Source organism: Biomphalaria glabrata, chromosome 10, assembly GCF_947242115.1.
Source record: "Biomphalaria glabrata chromosome 10, xgBioGlab47.1, whole genome shotgun sequence".
NCBI lineage: Eukaryota > Metazoa > Mollusca > Gastropoda > Planorbidae > Biomphalaria > Biomphalaria glabrata.
The window spans coordinates 15640253-15654138 of record NC_074720.1 but is presented as its reverse complement, the minus strand read 5'-3'; the positions used below and the strand labels follow the sequence as shown (position 1 = coordinate 15654138).

Below are 13886 nucleotides of genomic sequence, written 5' to 3'. Positions count from 1 at the left end.
TCTCAGCAAGGGTTGTCATTGATCATTGATACATCCTATTTAATGAACAAAGTGGTGGGTTCACAGGAAGTCCACAAGAAAACATTATGTTCTCAAACAAAAGTTTTATTTTTATGTTAGGGCTACAATAACAGTGTACCTGATTGTTTGACATTTCATGATGAAACAAACAACCTGATTGAATATATTCAAATACACTAAAAGATACCTATGAACACAACTAGCTTTTCACAACATAATGCACACTTCTGATATGTCATTTTAGATTTGTAACAAAGTACTGTTACCTGGTAGAAATTAAATCACCCACTTTTAGCATTGTATACCTTTCAAACAGATTTACTATCCTCCAATAAATGGATACAAAGTATTTTTACCACAGTTTCAATAACTGCTAGGAACAGTTTGCTGAAGAATTTCCCTAATTTGCATAAATTATGTTGAATTATATATTACTAAGAGACATTCTGCTAATCTTAAGTTTTAAAAGACTGAATGCAAATAATTTGAAGTTCCTAAAACTCTTACCATCTGATATCTTCATTGAATATAAATTATTGCTGTTGGGAGGGGGGTATCTTAGATAACCCAGCTCAAGTCTATCTCAGGAATCCAACTGGAGACCACTCAGGTGGCCTTGTGCCATTCATCCCACAACATAATTGTAAATTCTCGCACACGAAGTAAAGACAAATCTTGGTTGAATATATTTCTATGGAATGTACATTCACAAATTCTATAATTTAACATTAAAACTTTGTACCACAATACAGTTTAGTAACATTGAAGCCAACATGTTTGATTTCTCAGAACACTTGAAGTGTTAAGTTCTTACTTAATCTTATAAATTACAGATGTTCTTTTAAAAGATAATTATGTCCTAAGCGTATCTATGTGTCAGTCTAATTAAGCATGTTGGGAGACTAACTTGTTTTTTCCTGGCTGAATCAGGCAACCTATTCCATATTTTAATGGCACTAGGGAAGAAGGAGCACTTGTATGAATATGTCCTAGCATATGGAGTAAGAAAAGGCCTTTATTTATTATTATCTCACATCATACATTTCAGTGTTAAACTAAATATACTTTACATTTTCTGTTGCTAGTCAATGGTTAATTCTAAATTTACTCTGTATGGTGTTACAAGTTGCATGCAAAAGTTAACTTCATTACTAAATAATACAAACTAGATCTGTGGGGCTGCTACAAAAAATGAATCTCATAAAACAAAAAATTCGCAAAAACTAAAATCATGTGTAAAAAAAATTAGCAAACAAACAAAATATTTTACAAACTTATTTATATAAGGTAAAAAATGTAAATCTTCCATGTACTGGTAATTAGTGTTGATAGAATCACAGAGAAGCTAATAAATTAAGTTTGGATTTTGAATACTAACAGGTTTTAGGCACTTGGTACTTTGTTCTGACTAGGTGAAGCAAGTGTGTTCAGGAACACAAGATTAACTGAGGATTGTAAATTAGATCACATCAAACTTGTTAGCCAAAAAAAAAAAACAGAACAGATAAAAAGAAACAGTTAACAAACAGAGCAGTATTTTACAGAAGAAGAAACATAAGATTAAGTCTTTTTTTTTTGTCAAGAGAAAACTATAAGCTTAAAAAAAGGATGTAGGTCTTTTTTGAGTTGTCAACTCTCAATGATTAAGTTGGAAAACAAAGAACACACAAGTTTGTGATAGAGAAGTGATAATCCTTTACATGATGAAATTGGCTTTTTAAAAATGTATACAATTATATAGCTATAATTTGAGATCATTTTAGACTAAAATTTTGTGAAAGTTAAAAATAAGATTCCCTTATTTGTGCCTTCTTGTACATTGTTCCTCTGTAAAAAAAAAGTTTGATGAAAATATATTTTAAAAAATCTTGCCACCATGTACATTTCGAGTTCTCAGCATTAATATTAACCATATTATTTAGTTTTGAATTAGGACTGTTTTTCCTTTCAATTAAATTTATTCAAGTAGCAAGGTGCTCACTTGTTTTAAGCTTACCAGTTAAATAAGTTCTTACATGTAAAAAGCATTTTCAAAGATCCAGCTGATGCAGACAAAGTCAGAGATCAATTTATTAGAATCTGGCATTTTTCTAAAAAGTTGATTTAAAAACAAAAGCTTAAGAACAATGTTGAACTCATTATTTGTTCCATATACTCTTTCAAATTTTGAAAAGTAGTTCTTTTTCTTATGTTGGATAATGACAATTGTAACACGTTTAATGATTTCATACACATACACACACAACTTTATACAATTAGAGATTTTTTCAAGTATAAGGTTTTGTTTTTACAATTCTAGTTTGATACTTCAACGATATATAACAGAAATTATAAACTTGTTCTGGTTGTTTCATTTCTAAAGATAAATAATATATGAACTTCTCAGAAGTTTGCATTAAACCTGTAAATGCATTTTTAATCTAATTTAATTGAAAAAATACATTTTTACAAAGAATAAAAACAAAATCGGAACAAAATATTTTTAAAATAGGCTAAAAAATGTGTGTATAAAAAACAAACCCTAAACCCTAATATAATCTTACAATGAAGTAAGTATTACAAAGTACTTCCCTAATACTATTTGCACATTTATTGTCCTATTGAAACATTTTGTGACTAGTCTCATTTTTAGTCTGTAGTTGTAATTCAGCTCTTTAAATCACAGTGACGCATACAGATTCATGTAAAGATCCTTACAAAATAAATAATTTGAAATATTTCATTGCGGAACATCAAGAGGTGAAAGGGTAGCCTGGGTACCACCACTTCATCACTTTGATAGAGATCACATCGTCCAAGACCACCACTGTGTCAGACGAGGAATGGTTGTTGGAGGTATATCTAGAATCAAAGTGTAAACGCAGACGATGGTGACGAAAACCTGCACTCAGTGTGACATAGACCTAAAGAAACAAACAAATATATAATAAGCATAATAAATCTAAAATATAATGGAAAAAAAAAAGCATCTGTTAATGACATTTTTGAAAGACGTGTAAACAAAAAAAAAATAAAGCATTAATGAAAATCTAGTAGGAATTTTTTTAAAAGATACAATATAATATGAAATAGTAGCAACATATCAGATACTTTGGTTTTGTGTATCCAAAGGTAGATAACCCAGGTACTAATGGACTAACCTGGTTCATCAGCAATCCCATGACAGCCTGGACAGAGGCAAAATGACAGCAAGTGACCTGTAACACTGAGCAGCCTCCTTCTGGGTTGTAAAACAGGTCATTGTAACCTAGGTTAGAGAAGATCATTTCAAACATCTGCTCATGATATGTATCCAAAATCAACATTAAATCGAAATCACAGCGTTATGTTTAATCAAGTTTACTGTGAAAAACTCAATAATGACTATTAATGACTCTGAGCATACGTTTGTTTACATAAATATAGACCAACAGGTCTAGAAAATGTTTTGGTCAAGGCCATTTATTAAAAGAAAAATTGATTCCATGTCTTTTCTGGAGATGCTTAGAGAACACAAAAAAATCATTTTAGAAGACTATAGTATTTTGTAAACGTTTCAAGTAGAATTAAGATATAAGTCAAACAACAGACAACGTTTTTTTTTAGTCTAAACCTTTTTTTCAATTGCTTAATTTGATCTTTAAAAATAAGAGATTTTATGCAGGAGTGTGTATTAGTCCAAGATTATTTGGCAAATTTTAAACTAAAATTGAATGGATTACAAAACAGTTGAACAATGAAAAAAAAAAAAAAATGATACTAACTGCTCAAATAAAAATAAATCAATGTTAACCAGCACTTTCCATTTACAACACATCTGATGAAAAACTGACCTTTATAAATATCTATCTTCGTGGCAGGTTTACTGGCCAAAGGTTGTAATGAGGGCTTTTGAAATTTAAAACAAAACAGCCAACCTTTAGGAGCTGGTTGGTGCCAAGCTAAAAGACATCTGTGCCCTAAACAGTAAACAAGTGAAATATAAGACATAGTTTAAAAAAAAAGCTAAAATTGAATGAAATTAAATTAATTGTAATGTATTTCTAATTAATCATTTAATTAATTTTTACTATATCCAGACTAACAATAATGAATTTGTGAGATTAGAAATATTTTTAATAATTGTTTAAAATTGATTTTCTTTAGCACAACTTTAATGCTTTTAGCATGCTCAGTGTGCTATGGTTCCATCAGTTTTGTGAACCAGTGAGGGGGGGGGGTATCTGGGAGAAGATTTCCGTGCTGCTTTTTCAAAAGCAATTTTTTAAAAGTTGCTAGAGTCGAGTCTGATAATGAAATCGAAGTCTTGAGCCTCCATGATGAAAAGCCGAAATACTAGCCAATGAGCTATTCAAGCACCATGATACTTATAAAAATAGAAGGTTTAATAGACTACTTTTTACTAGTTTAAAATTTTTTGTGAACACCTAATATTCTATTTAAAACAAAAATAATTTTGACTAATTGATTAACTAATTGGTAAATTTTTTACAGACTCATGTTTTGTCATCGTCAATAAATAATAACTTGATCCGAGATTAGGAAGTGGGAGAAATTACAAGATTCCACCCAGACAGACAGAGTCAGTTAATATAAGTTTTGTAAAAAGTGACAAAAGCTTTATCTAAAAGTTCTTTTAAGAATAATCTCCACAAGTATTTTTTCCTACTTTTTTTCAGCATTCATAAGTTACAAAATTCCTTTAGCAGTTACTAAAGCAGAGTTAAGAGAAAAAAAAAAGGGCAGTATACATAAAAATATTTTCATTCAAATCTACTAGTGTACACTGGATTACAACAAGCAATGTTTTCAAATCTTTGTCATATTCATTTTCTCAGTACTTTAATTATCACATGTATTGAACAGCTGACATTCTGGAGAGGCCATTCATTTAAATCACAATATTAAAAAAAGGAAAAAAAAAGAAAAAAGTTTGATATAACTGTAATACTAATTTAATATTAATTCTTATAAAAAATTAGAAGTTGAAGTCCTTGTCTAGTAAATGATTAGACACTTTAAAGGTTCACCTAAGACTAAAAATAAAGTTCCCCTTTCAGACTTTGCTATCTATGGGGCAGACGATGTAAGGGTCATCTGTTTCTGTGGTCCATGTTTAACAAGGGTATTATGAGGCCAGCACAACAACCAACTGCCTTTACTTATTCAGACTGATCTAATTTTTCTCTACGGTCCAACTAGCATTTCCCCACCCATTTTTACGGTCTCTCCAGTCATACAGTTATAGGTCATCAGTCTGGTCAAGTCACCCGGTACAATTTATTTCTTTGTAGAACAGTATGTCTTTTCACCATTTCATTTGTTCTTTAACTAATTATAACAAATAAAACATATGTTAGATTATCTCATCACATTTATTTTTGCTACTTTTTTTTTTTTTTAAATAAAGCACATGACATTGAAACATATAGAGTATCAATCATTGTATAGAATAGAGTATCAATCATTGTATAGAATAGAGTATCAATCAATGTAGAGAGTATCATTAAATGTAGAAAGTATCAATCAATGTAGAGAGTATCAATCAATGTAGAGTATCAATAAATGTAGAAAGTATCAATAAATGTAGAGAGTATCAATAACTGTAGAAAGTATCAATAAATGTAGAGAGTAACAATAAATGTAGACTTACTTACTTAGACTTAGGTCCTCCCGCGCCGTTCGGCGCATTGGGCGGCAAGTGTAGAGAGTATCAATAAATGTAGAGAATATCAATAAATGTAGAGAGTAACAATAAATGTAGAGAGTATCAATAAATGTAGAGAGTATCAATAAATGTAGAAAGTATCAATAAATGTAGAAAGTATCAATAAATGTAGAGAGTATCAATAAATGTAGAGAATATCAATAAATGTAGAGAGTATCAATAAATGTAGAGAGTATCAATAAATGGTTCACCTATTAATAAATGTGGCTCATCTTCCATTGGACCCCTGCTCTGCACACGCTGAGCCAGTGGCTGGTACAGAATAAACATAGCCCTAATCACCCGAGCCCTCAGACCATGTAGTTTCTCCATGCTATGGGGCTTAACTTGCTCAGGTAAACCATCTTTTCCTTTACCATAATACCTAGGGAGAAACACTAGGACTATGATTTATTGTGGTAACTAGAAACCATATACAAAAATTATGAGGAAAAGAACATAGAAAAAAAAAAAGTTTGAAAAGTAAAAAATTCTTTCTTCATGAAGCTGATGACATTTTGAAAGAGTGATTACTTTGTTCGCAATAACTAATGAATAATTAATAAAGAAATAAAAAAAAAATGTTTACCCCCATTCAATATCCCCTCTACCCCAGCCTAGTTATTCCCATGTTGAAATCTATTCAAGAGTTTGGTAATGCAAATCCAGACTGGGAAACATTATAAGACAGTTGTCTACACTAGAATACTGGATCTAGTTAGGGATACTGTATAGATGGATCTAGTTAAAGATATAATAAATATTTAGTATTGAATATTGAAAAATTCTATAAGTATTATATACATATGTATAATGTCACAAATTAGAAGCCCAGCTAATGATTTATACACAAGATGGTGTACAAAATGTTCCTTAATGTCTATACATCTATTTATTAAACTCTTTACTGAATACATGCCAGAATTCCCACTGACATGTTCAAAACAGACCCAATTTAATTTTAGGATGATAATATTTTGAAAAATTATAATGGCCAAACCAAAACTTTCCCTGTATGGCCAATTAGCTAGTAATTTTATTTTTATTTATTTATTTTTTTGCACCTGTAAATTTACATTCTAATAAGAGGTAATAATAACAAAACTTTACTATTATTTTTAGTTCCAGTTTCATTTTTTCAATCATTTCCCTTTCAGAATTCATTTTGTTTTCATCACCAACAAGCAAAATATAAAAATTACTTTTAAAAATACAATGCTTATATTAGATAAATAACTGCTCAATTACTGCCGTATCTATATGTAAAGCTCCCTGATTTGGAAACCACTGTGCAGTTCATCTCAAATATTGGTCTAAGTCATCTGAACGCTACAACATAATAATGAGAATGAGGAAGAAGAACTGCCTTATCTCTAAATACAGCAAGATTTTTATTTCTTTTTCTGTATTAAACAAAATTAATTAATTACCACTTAACAATTAATTGTTTGTTCTTTTGTTTTTCAATTGATTCATATGTTGTTATCAACAATAATAAGAATGAGAATGGGAAGTGGGAGAAAAAAATGAGTAGAAAAATCTGACAGACCAACAGACAGATGGAGTGAGTAAATGTACGCTTTGTAAAAAGGCATAGAATTATACATGAAGTTAAATGCAGAGTAATTCATGAGAAATCCAAAGGGAAAAAAAAAAAGGTATCCCTTTCTTTGTAAGTATTATACAACATTTTTAAGCACAATTAAATTTTGAAAATTTAAAAATGTTAGAATTATCTCCCTTTAGATAAGAAAATCTCTATAAACCAAAGAATCTTTTTAGTAACCATTTTTTATAAGAAACTTTCTTTGAACACAACAGCAAAGATTACTTCTTCCAGATCAAAAAGAGCCATACAACAAATTAAAAAATAACAAGTAACAAATACTGTTACGATAACAGCACATCTTCATCTAGCATGTACATTGATCTGACATTATTTTATGAAACGACTATGAAAAGACTAAGGGCAACATTCCATTAGAGAGACAAAGATATGACATTTAGCACTAAAGTCACTTCAACTCTGACATTCTTACAGTCAAGTCTGTCTACACTGAATCTATTCTATCATACATTCAAACAATAAACCTTTTTCTGCGACAGGGTCAGTACCTTACATAGAGGTCTCTCCAGAAAGCTGAGGTATGGGTCACAAATCGAGCTGCTTGGCAAGTCCCAGCAAATCTGCCGATATCTTCAGGATGTACATATTTGCCAATCAGAAACCAAAGGTCAGCCGGATAAACAATGCCCCCAGAACAATTCTCTCTCTTCTTCTTTTTTAAATCCTTGGAATTCACTGATGATGATTCTAAACAAAAATTTAATTTAAAAAAAAAACAACATGTTTTCAAGCGTATAGAGTATATATATTTATTATATGATGGTCTGAATGCCAAAAAGAACACCAAAAGAAGTATGATGGAAAAAAGGTTTTAGTAGGCTCAAACTGGCGGAGGGTATGTTCTTCAGACTATTGTCACAATGATCTCAAGTTCAACCCAGCCTGCAGCAAGAGGTATGGACTAGAACATAATAATCTTCATTTCTGAAGGAACATCCATTCTTGTGCATTGTTTTGAGAATTGTCATTTCCCCCATTATCCTAACATAATGATGCAAAAACTTGTGTCAAAGACTATGATATAAAGCCTTTAGTAGGTTTCTAACATGTTGGATTCCTCTGGGAAAAGAAATTTTCAAATGGAATAATAGTCTTTCCCAACTTCCCAATTCAACAATGATAAATAGATTGCTGAATATAACAACTATGCATGAAACAAATAATTCAAGTCTAATGTTTGATTGCTATGCAGACTATATGGAGAACCACAGGTATGTTTGTTACATATGTCTGTACGTAACATTCATATCTCAAAAATATAAGTTCCAATGAAAATCTAATTTCACTTGCATCCTCATTGTGCTAGAAATAAATGCAAACATTATGTTTCAAGTCTGCTTTCAATATCAATGCTCTGCTTCAACTAACTAACCTTTGCACATTTCATCAGCTCATTCAATTGATATCACCAACATAATCATTAGAATTATAGTACATGACAGACAAGACAAGCACATTCTATATTACATTTATTTCTTATTTCTTACCATCAATTATGTATACATAAATATGAAACCCTTTTTGGGTGGGGACAGGTGTGGGGCAGGGATGTGTGCTTTCGCCCTTGATATTTTTGCTGGTGATTGATTGGGTCATGAGACAGTCTTAGATAATAAAAGCGGCATACAATGGACACTAACACAACATTTAGAGGACTTAAAACAAACTCACCAAATTCTCAGAAATAGCGAAAAAGACTGGACTTCTAATCAACAAAAAGAAAACAGAAGTTATGAGAATAAACAACAGACAAGAGAACCCAATCATGCTACAGGGAGAGAACATCCTTGATACGAACCACTTCACTTATCAGGGAAGTCGAGTTAGTAAAGACGGCAGAGCTGATGATGATATACTAATTCGGATCAATAAAACTAGGTCTGCCTTTTCAACTCTTCAAACAATCTGGCGCTCATAGCACTATCTCTACATAACAAAATATGAATCTATAATACAAACGTTAAGTCTGTCCTATACAATTCAGAAACTTGGAGAGTCACTAAAACAAATATGGAAAAGCTCCAGACTTTTGTTAACAGATGCCTACGCCGGATATTAGGAATTAGGTGGCCAGAAAAGATAACTACTATCGATTTGTGGGAGAGAACTAGACAAAAGCCCATAGCCCAAGACATCACAAAACGAAAATGGAGCTGGATAGGACACACCCTGTGAAAACCAGCTACCAATGTTGCAAGGCAGGCACTTGACTGGAACCCATAAGGAAAGAGGAAAGTGGGCAGACCCAAGCAAACCTGGAAGAGGTCAGTCATCAGTGAAGCTGAGGGTACTGGAATGACATGGAGCAGATGAAGAAAGCTGCTCAGAACTGAGTTCGGTGGAGAGGTGTGGTTGCGGCATTAAGTAAGTAAATATGAAAACATATTACAATATATTTACATTTAAATTCAACACAAAAATATATATTTATCTCTGCAGGGAGATAATTCTATACATTTTTAATATGAAACATATATTCTTCTTCTTCTTCTAGCCAGCTTTATTGCTGCTGAGCTGTGAGCTCTTTTGCAGACTGTGCCAAGGAAAAAAAGTGTGCTGTTTTCTTCAGCTGTTCAGCACTGCCGTACAGGATGTTGGTTATGTTGGGCTGTAGTGGAAGTAGGGTCTGCCTAAGGTGGATTAGGGAGGGGCATTCAAAGAGGATATGGTTTACGGTTTCAAAGGGGTGAGTGCAATGTCTGCAAAGGGGTAGTTGTGTGGAGTTTATTTTGTTCAGGTGGTAATTTAATAGTGGTGTGTGTCCTGTTCTTAGTTGGAAGATTGTAGATTGTTCTTTGCGGGGTTAATACTGTCCAGTTTGTTAGGCGTAGTCATTTCTCTGTACATGGCTCTGCCTGTGTTTCCTGATGCCCATTGGTTGAGCCACTCCTCTTTGTGATTGTTGACTAACATTGGCCTTAGGGTGAGGTAGTTAACAGGTCTATCTGGTTGTTCCATAGATGAACCTGCCTTTGATAGCTTATCTGCCTTTTCATTTCCCATGATGCCAATGTGTCCAGGGATCCACTGTAGTGTAATATTGATATTTAATTTTGATATCATCTGGTGGATTATCACAATGAGTGTTGTCAACTCTCTTGGGCTGTTTGAGGTGCTGCTGTTAAGTGCTTGCAGAGTAGATTGGGAGTCTGTAAAGACAACAATATCTGATGGTGGTTGCACTCCTTCATATAATTTGTTTTCCACTGTCTGGAGTGCTATGGTAATTGCCTCAATTTCAGCTTGGAAGTTTGAGCAGTAATCACCACAGGGTGCGCTTATCTCAAAGTGTTTATTTTTATGGAAGACCAGGAAGGCACCAAGACCAGCATTGATGGTAGCTTTGAAAGCCGATCCGTCTGTATAAATATGGATAGCTGTTTTTTGATAGCTTTCGATTGTTTCAAGCGTGCCTACTTTGAACTCCAGTGGATTTGATTCTTTTGTTAAGGTGTTATTTAGTAAATGTGTTTTGATGGTTGGTTGTTTGTAGTTTAGTCCGGGTGTAATGTTTGAAAACCTGGTAATTTTTTCTCTGTTATTGGGTAGGTGGTGTTTTAGGGCTAGTTCGTCAGTAAGTTGGATCAGAGTCCTTTGCTTTTTTTGGTTGTTTTTCCTATTTCTCTGTGTTAGTAATTTATTTGATCGTCCTCCAACCTTCTGTATCTCTCAATAGCTTCTAATGCTGCTCTGTTGCGCCTTAACTTAAGAGGTTCAATATTGGAGTCTATTTCACAGGCTGCTGTTGGAGTAGTTCTCATACCTCCACTAATTAACCACAAGGCTTGGTTTTAGATTGTATCTAATGATGATTGATAGGTTTTGTTGGCAGCTACTTGTATGGAGAGACAGTTATCCATTACAGATCTGACATATCCAGTGTATAACTGTCTTAAGGTTTTCTTTTCAGCGGAACCTGTTCTTACAAACTGACAGGAGAAGGGATGAAAGGCGGAACACTGGCGCCTCAAAACCAGTTTAGCTTCGTGTTGATGGGGCACGTAAGCCTAAATAACGCAACCCATCTAGGAGAAGGAAAACTCTGACTCCAAACCTCCACTCTGTGGCGATACTCCCCCATGTGGGTATTGGGGCTTGGAAATGACCAAGAGAAATAAATAACCCCACTGCCTTTCCACTTGCATTTCACTAAGTGAATAATAGTGGACCTTCCCCCCCTCTAGGTGCTTTTTGACAGAGGTCTGGATTGCACTACACCAGACGGAGGTCCTTGTCTCACTACATTCTAATACTAGACATAAACCCATCATGAAGTGTTTTTTTTTAAATCTGGTGAATGTGATATCGTGAAGGGGCCTGGATCCAGGATGTGACGATTCCACAGAGCATACCCAGGGCACAGTCCACTTTAAGCTTTCTACTGCAGAAAAGTTCCATTTGGAGAGCTCTATGGATGGCGGAGAATGGACCATTGGCCAACCCCACCTTGTCCCATGGATATTCCGGTTACAGTCTTCAGACCTAGATGTTTCCTTTTATGTCAGTATTGGAGAAAATTGCCAAGACCGAAAACTCCCTTAAAATGCGGGGACTATATATTTATATATTTTTAAAAAGCCTGAGGAAACACCCAGCCTACACTAAATGAAACATATATATGGTGTTCTGGTCTTTTTCAAGTGTGCAGATTTTTCTGCATTAGATGTGGAAAAATATGTGAGGCGCAACTGGGTTTGTCTAATCATTTGAAACACTGCACTCGTCCTTAATCTTTGGAATCAAAGACATTGCCATTATTATTATTATTTTTAAAATTATTTCTAAAGAGAGACACAAAACATAATTGTGTTTCACCTTTTACTCCTGATTCATCTTCTTCATCTTGTTCGGGCTCATCGCCAATGACAAAGTCTTCTAGGTCCTTCTCAAACCAACTAAGAGTTTCCTCTTCTTCTTTCTGAACTATGTTCTGTGCACTTGCTGTTTTTGGTATTGCTAAAAAGTAAAATAGATAGATATACAGTTAGCCAACATCAGAGTACACACTTGTTTTTTTAATAATTTAGTTATATCATTACATTTAACACTCTAAAACATGCCAGTTGTTGTTTTTTTTTACTTGTTTGTTGAACTAATGAAAATAAATAAAGCTTTACCTCCCATACCACTTATCACAGATTTCCTGAGTCGACCACAAGACTGGGGGATTCTAGCATCAGCAAAGTCAAGAAGTGATACATCTAAAATAATTAAAACACAAGTTTATCACTTTGTCTGGTCTAAAAAAAAAAAGAAAATGTAAATTTAGTCTGAATTTAGATTCAAGATGTAGATCAAGACCTATAGCTAGATCTTTAGTCTAGATATAGATCCTCTATTTATGAAAGTCACAATTTAATAAGTTAATACTAGACATGTATTGTATAATAATTTTAATAGACTAGACTTCACTTAGATCTATATAAATAAGACTTACTCTTAAATATTCTTTTAGTAGTATACAGCAGACTATTAAGACTAATTAAATTTAGATTCTGTATACCTATATATCTTTACTAGAATGTCAATTGTCTAGATTAGAATCTAGATTTATAAAATCTAGACTACATTAGTATATATATTGACTATCCTCTAATTATCTAATGTGAGTCTATTTGTCTAGATTTGATCTATTATTCTAGATTGACTAGATCTGAAATCTATAGATATAATATCTATAGATCTAAGTCTAAGTCTATATAACATTAATATATAAAAGCCTCTTTTAACATATATTTTTTATATTAAATTAAAAATTATATATGATCAATATGCACTACTAGAGACTAGACAATATCTATAATCTAGACAAGTTTAGATCTAGAGTCAGTATAGTTTAATTAATAAATTAGACCTAGACTAGATCTATCATGTATTTGATGTTCAACTTCTCTGAAGACCAGAGTCAGTAGTCAGTAGAGAGGCAGAGATATGTAATTTAAATTTGTAGTTCAGTCTGGGGTCTACTAGACTAGATCTATCTCTCACTGACTCAGTCTCTATTCTTAGATCTAGGTCTAGACTCTATAGAGACAGTCTAGAGATTTAGACATGAGTGACATGAGTCAAGACTAGAGATAACCTATTTTAAATTAAGTCAATTAGATCTAAGTCACTAAGACGGACTACTAGATCTAGAGTAGAAGGTCTTAGTCTTATTAGTCTAAGTACTCTAAGAGTCTCTAACTCTAAGTCAGACTAAGTAGTCTAACTACTCTAGACGTCTAGTGAGTAGTGTCTCAAGTCTAGTCACTACTAGTACTAGTCTAAGTCAAGACACAAGTAAAATGAAGTATTGCCTCTGGCTCTAGCCTCTACTCTCTCTAGTAAATTACTATTTACTATTTCTACCTGAACTACTGAGTAGACCGTGGCCATGGCGTCTTTTTGCCTTTTTCCCGTCTCTGGGCATCTTGAAATTATTTATAAGCAGAGTGAAATAAACTACGAGAGAAAGTCTACAATAGTCTACATTTTTTTATTTTTATATTTCTAGTAAACTGAAATCGAAAGTGGCGACGATGCAATACACATCTGACGCCATGTTAAAAT

At 33.0% G+C, this 13886-nt stretch overlaps 1 protein-coding gene across 4 annotated transcripts; it reads right to left on the bottom strand.

The window, feature by feature from the left end:
* Window positions 1-84: 84 nt before the first annotated feature.
* On the bottom strand, window positions 85-13886 carry LOC106069899 (transmembrane protein 183-like). 4 transcript variants are annotated; one of them, XM_056043758.1, is made up of 9 exons: window positions 13686-13886; window positions 12452-12535; window positions 12150-12290; window positions 7823-8021; window positions 5920-6092; window positions 3834-3959; window positions 3162-3268; window positions 2719-2924; window positions 85-1466 (listed from the first exon to the last, which is right to left on the bottom strand). In XM_056043758.1, exons 1-8 carry the CDS (start codon window positions 13744-13746, stop codon window positions 2754-2756), a joined length of 1062 nt encoding a protein of 353 aa, XP_055899733.1. In that variant the 5' UTR covers window positions 13747-13886; the 3' UTR covers window positions 85-1466; window positions 2719-2753. The 4 variants fall into 4 exon arrangements, with proteins under 4 accessions (XP_055899733.1, XP_013085124.2, XP_055899734.1 ...); XM_013229670.2 differs by having other exon boundaries at window positions 85-2924; XM_056043759.1 differs by having other exon boundaries at window positions 85-2924; window positions 12461-12535.

Coding starts and splice junctions, on each gene's coding strand:
- LOC106069899 (XM_013229670.2), bottom strand. CDS start 13,746: ATGCCCAGAGACGGGAAAAAGGCAAAAAGACGCCATGGCCACGGTCTA. Junction 12,536..13,685: donor CGGTCTACTCAGTAGTTCAG/GTAGAAATAGTA, acceptor TAATTATTTTAG/ATGTATCACTTCTTGACTTT. Junction 12,291..12,451: donor TGTGATAAGTGGTATGGGAG/GTAAAGCTTTAT, acceptor TTTACTTTTTAG/CAATACCAAAAACAGCAAGT.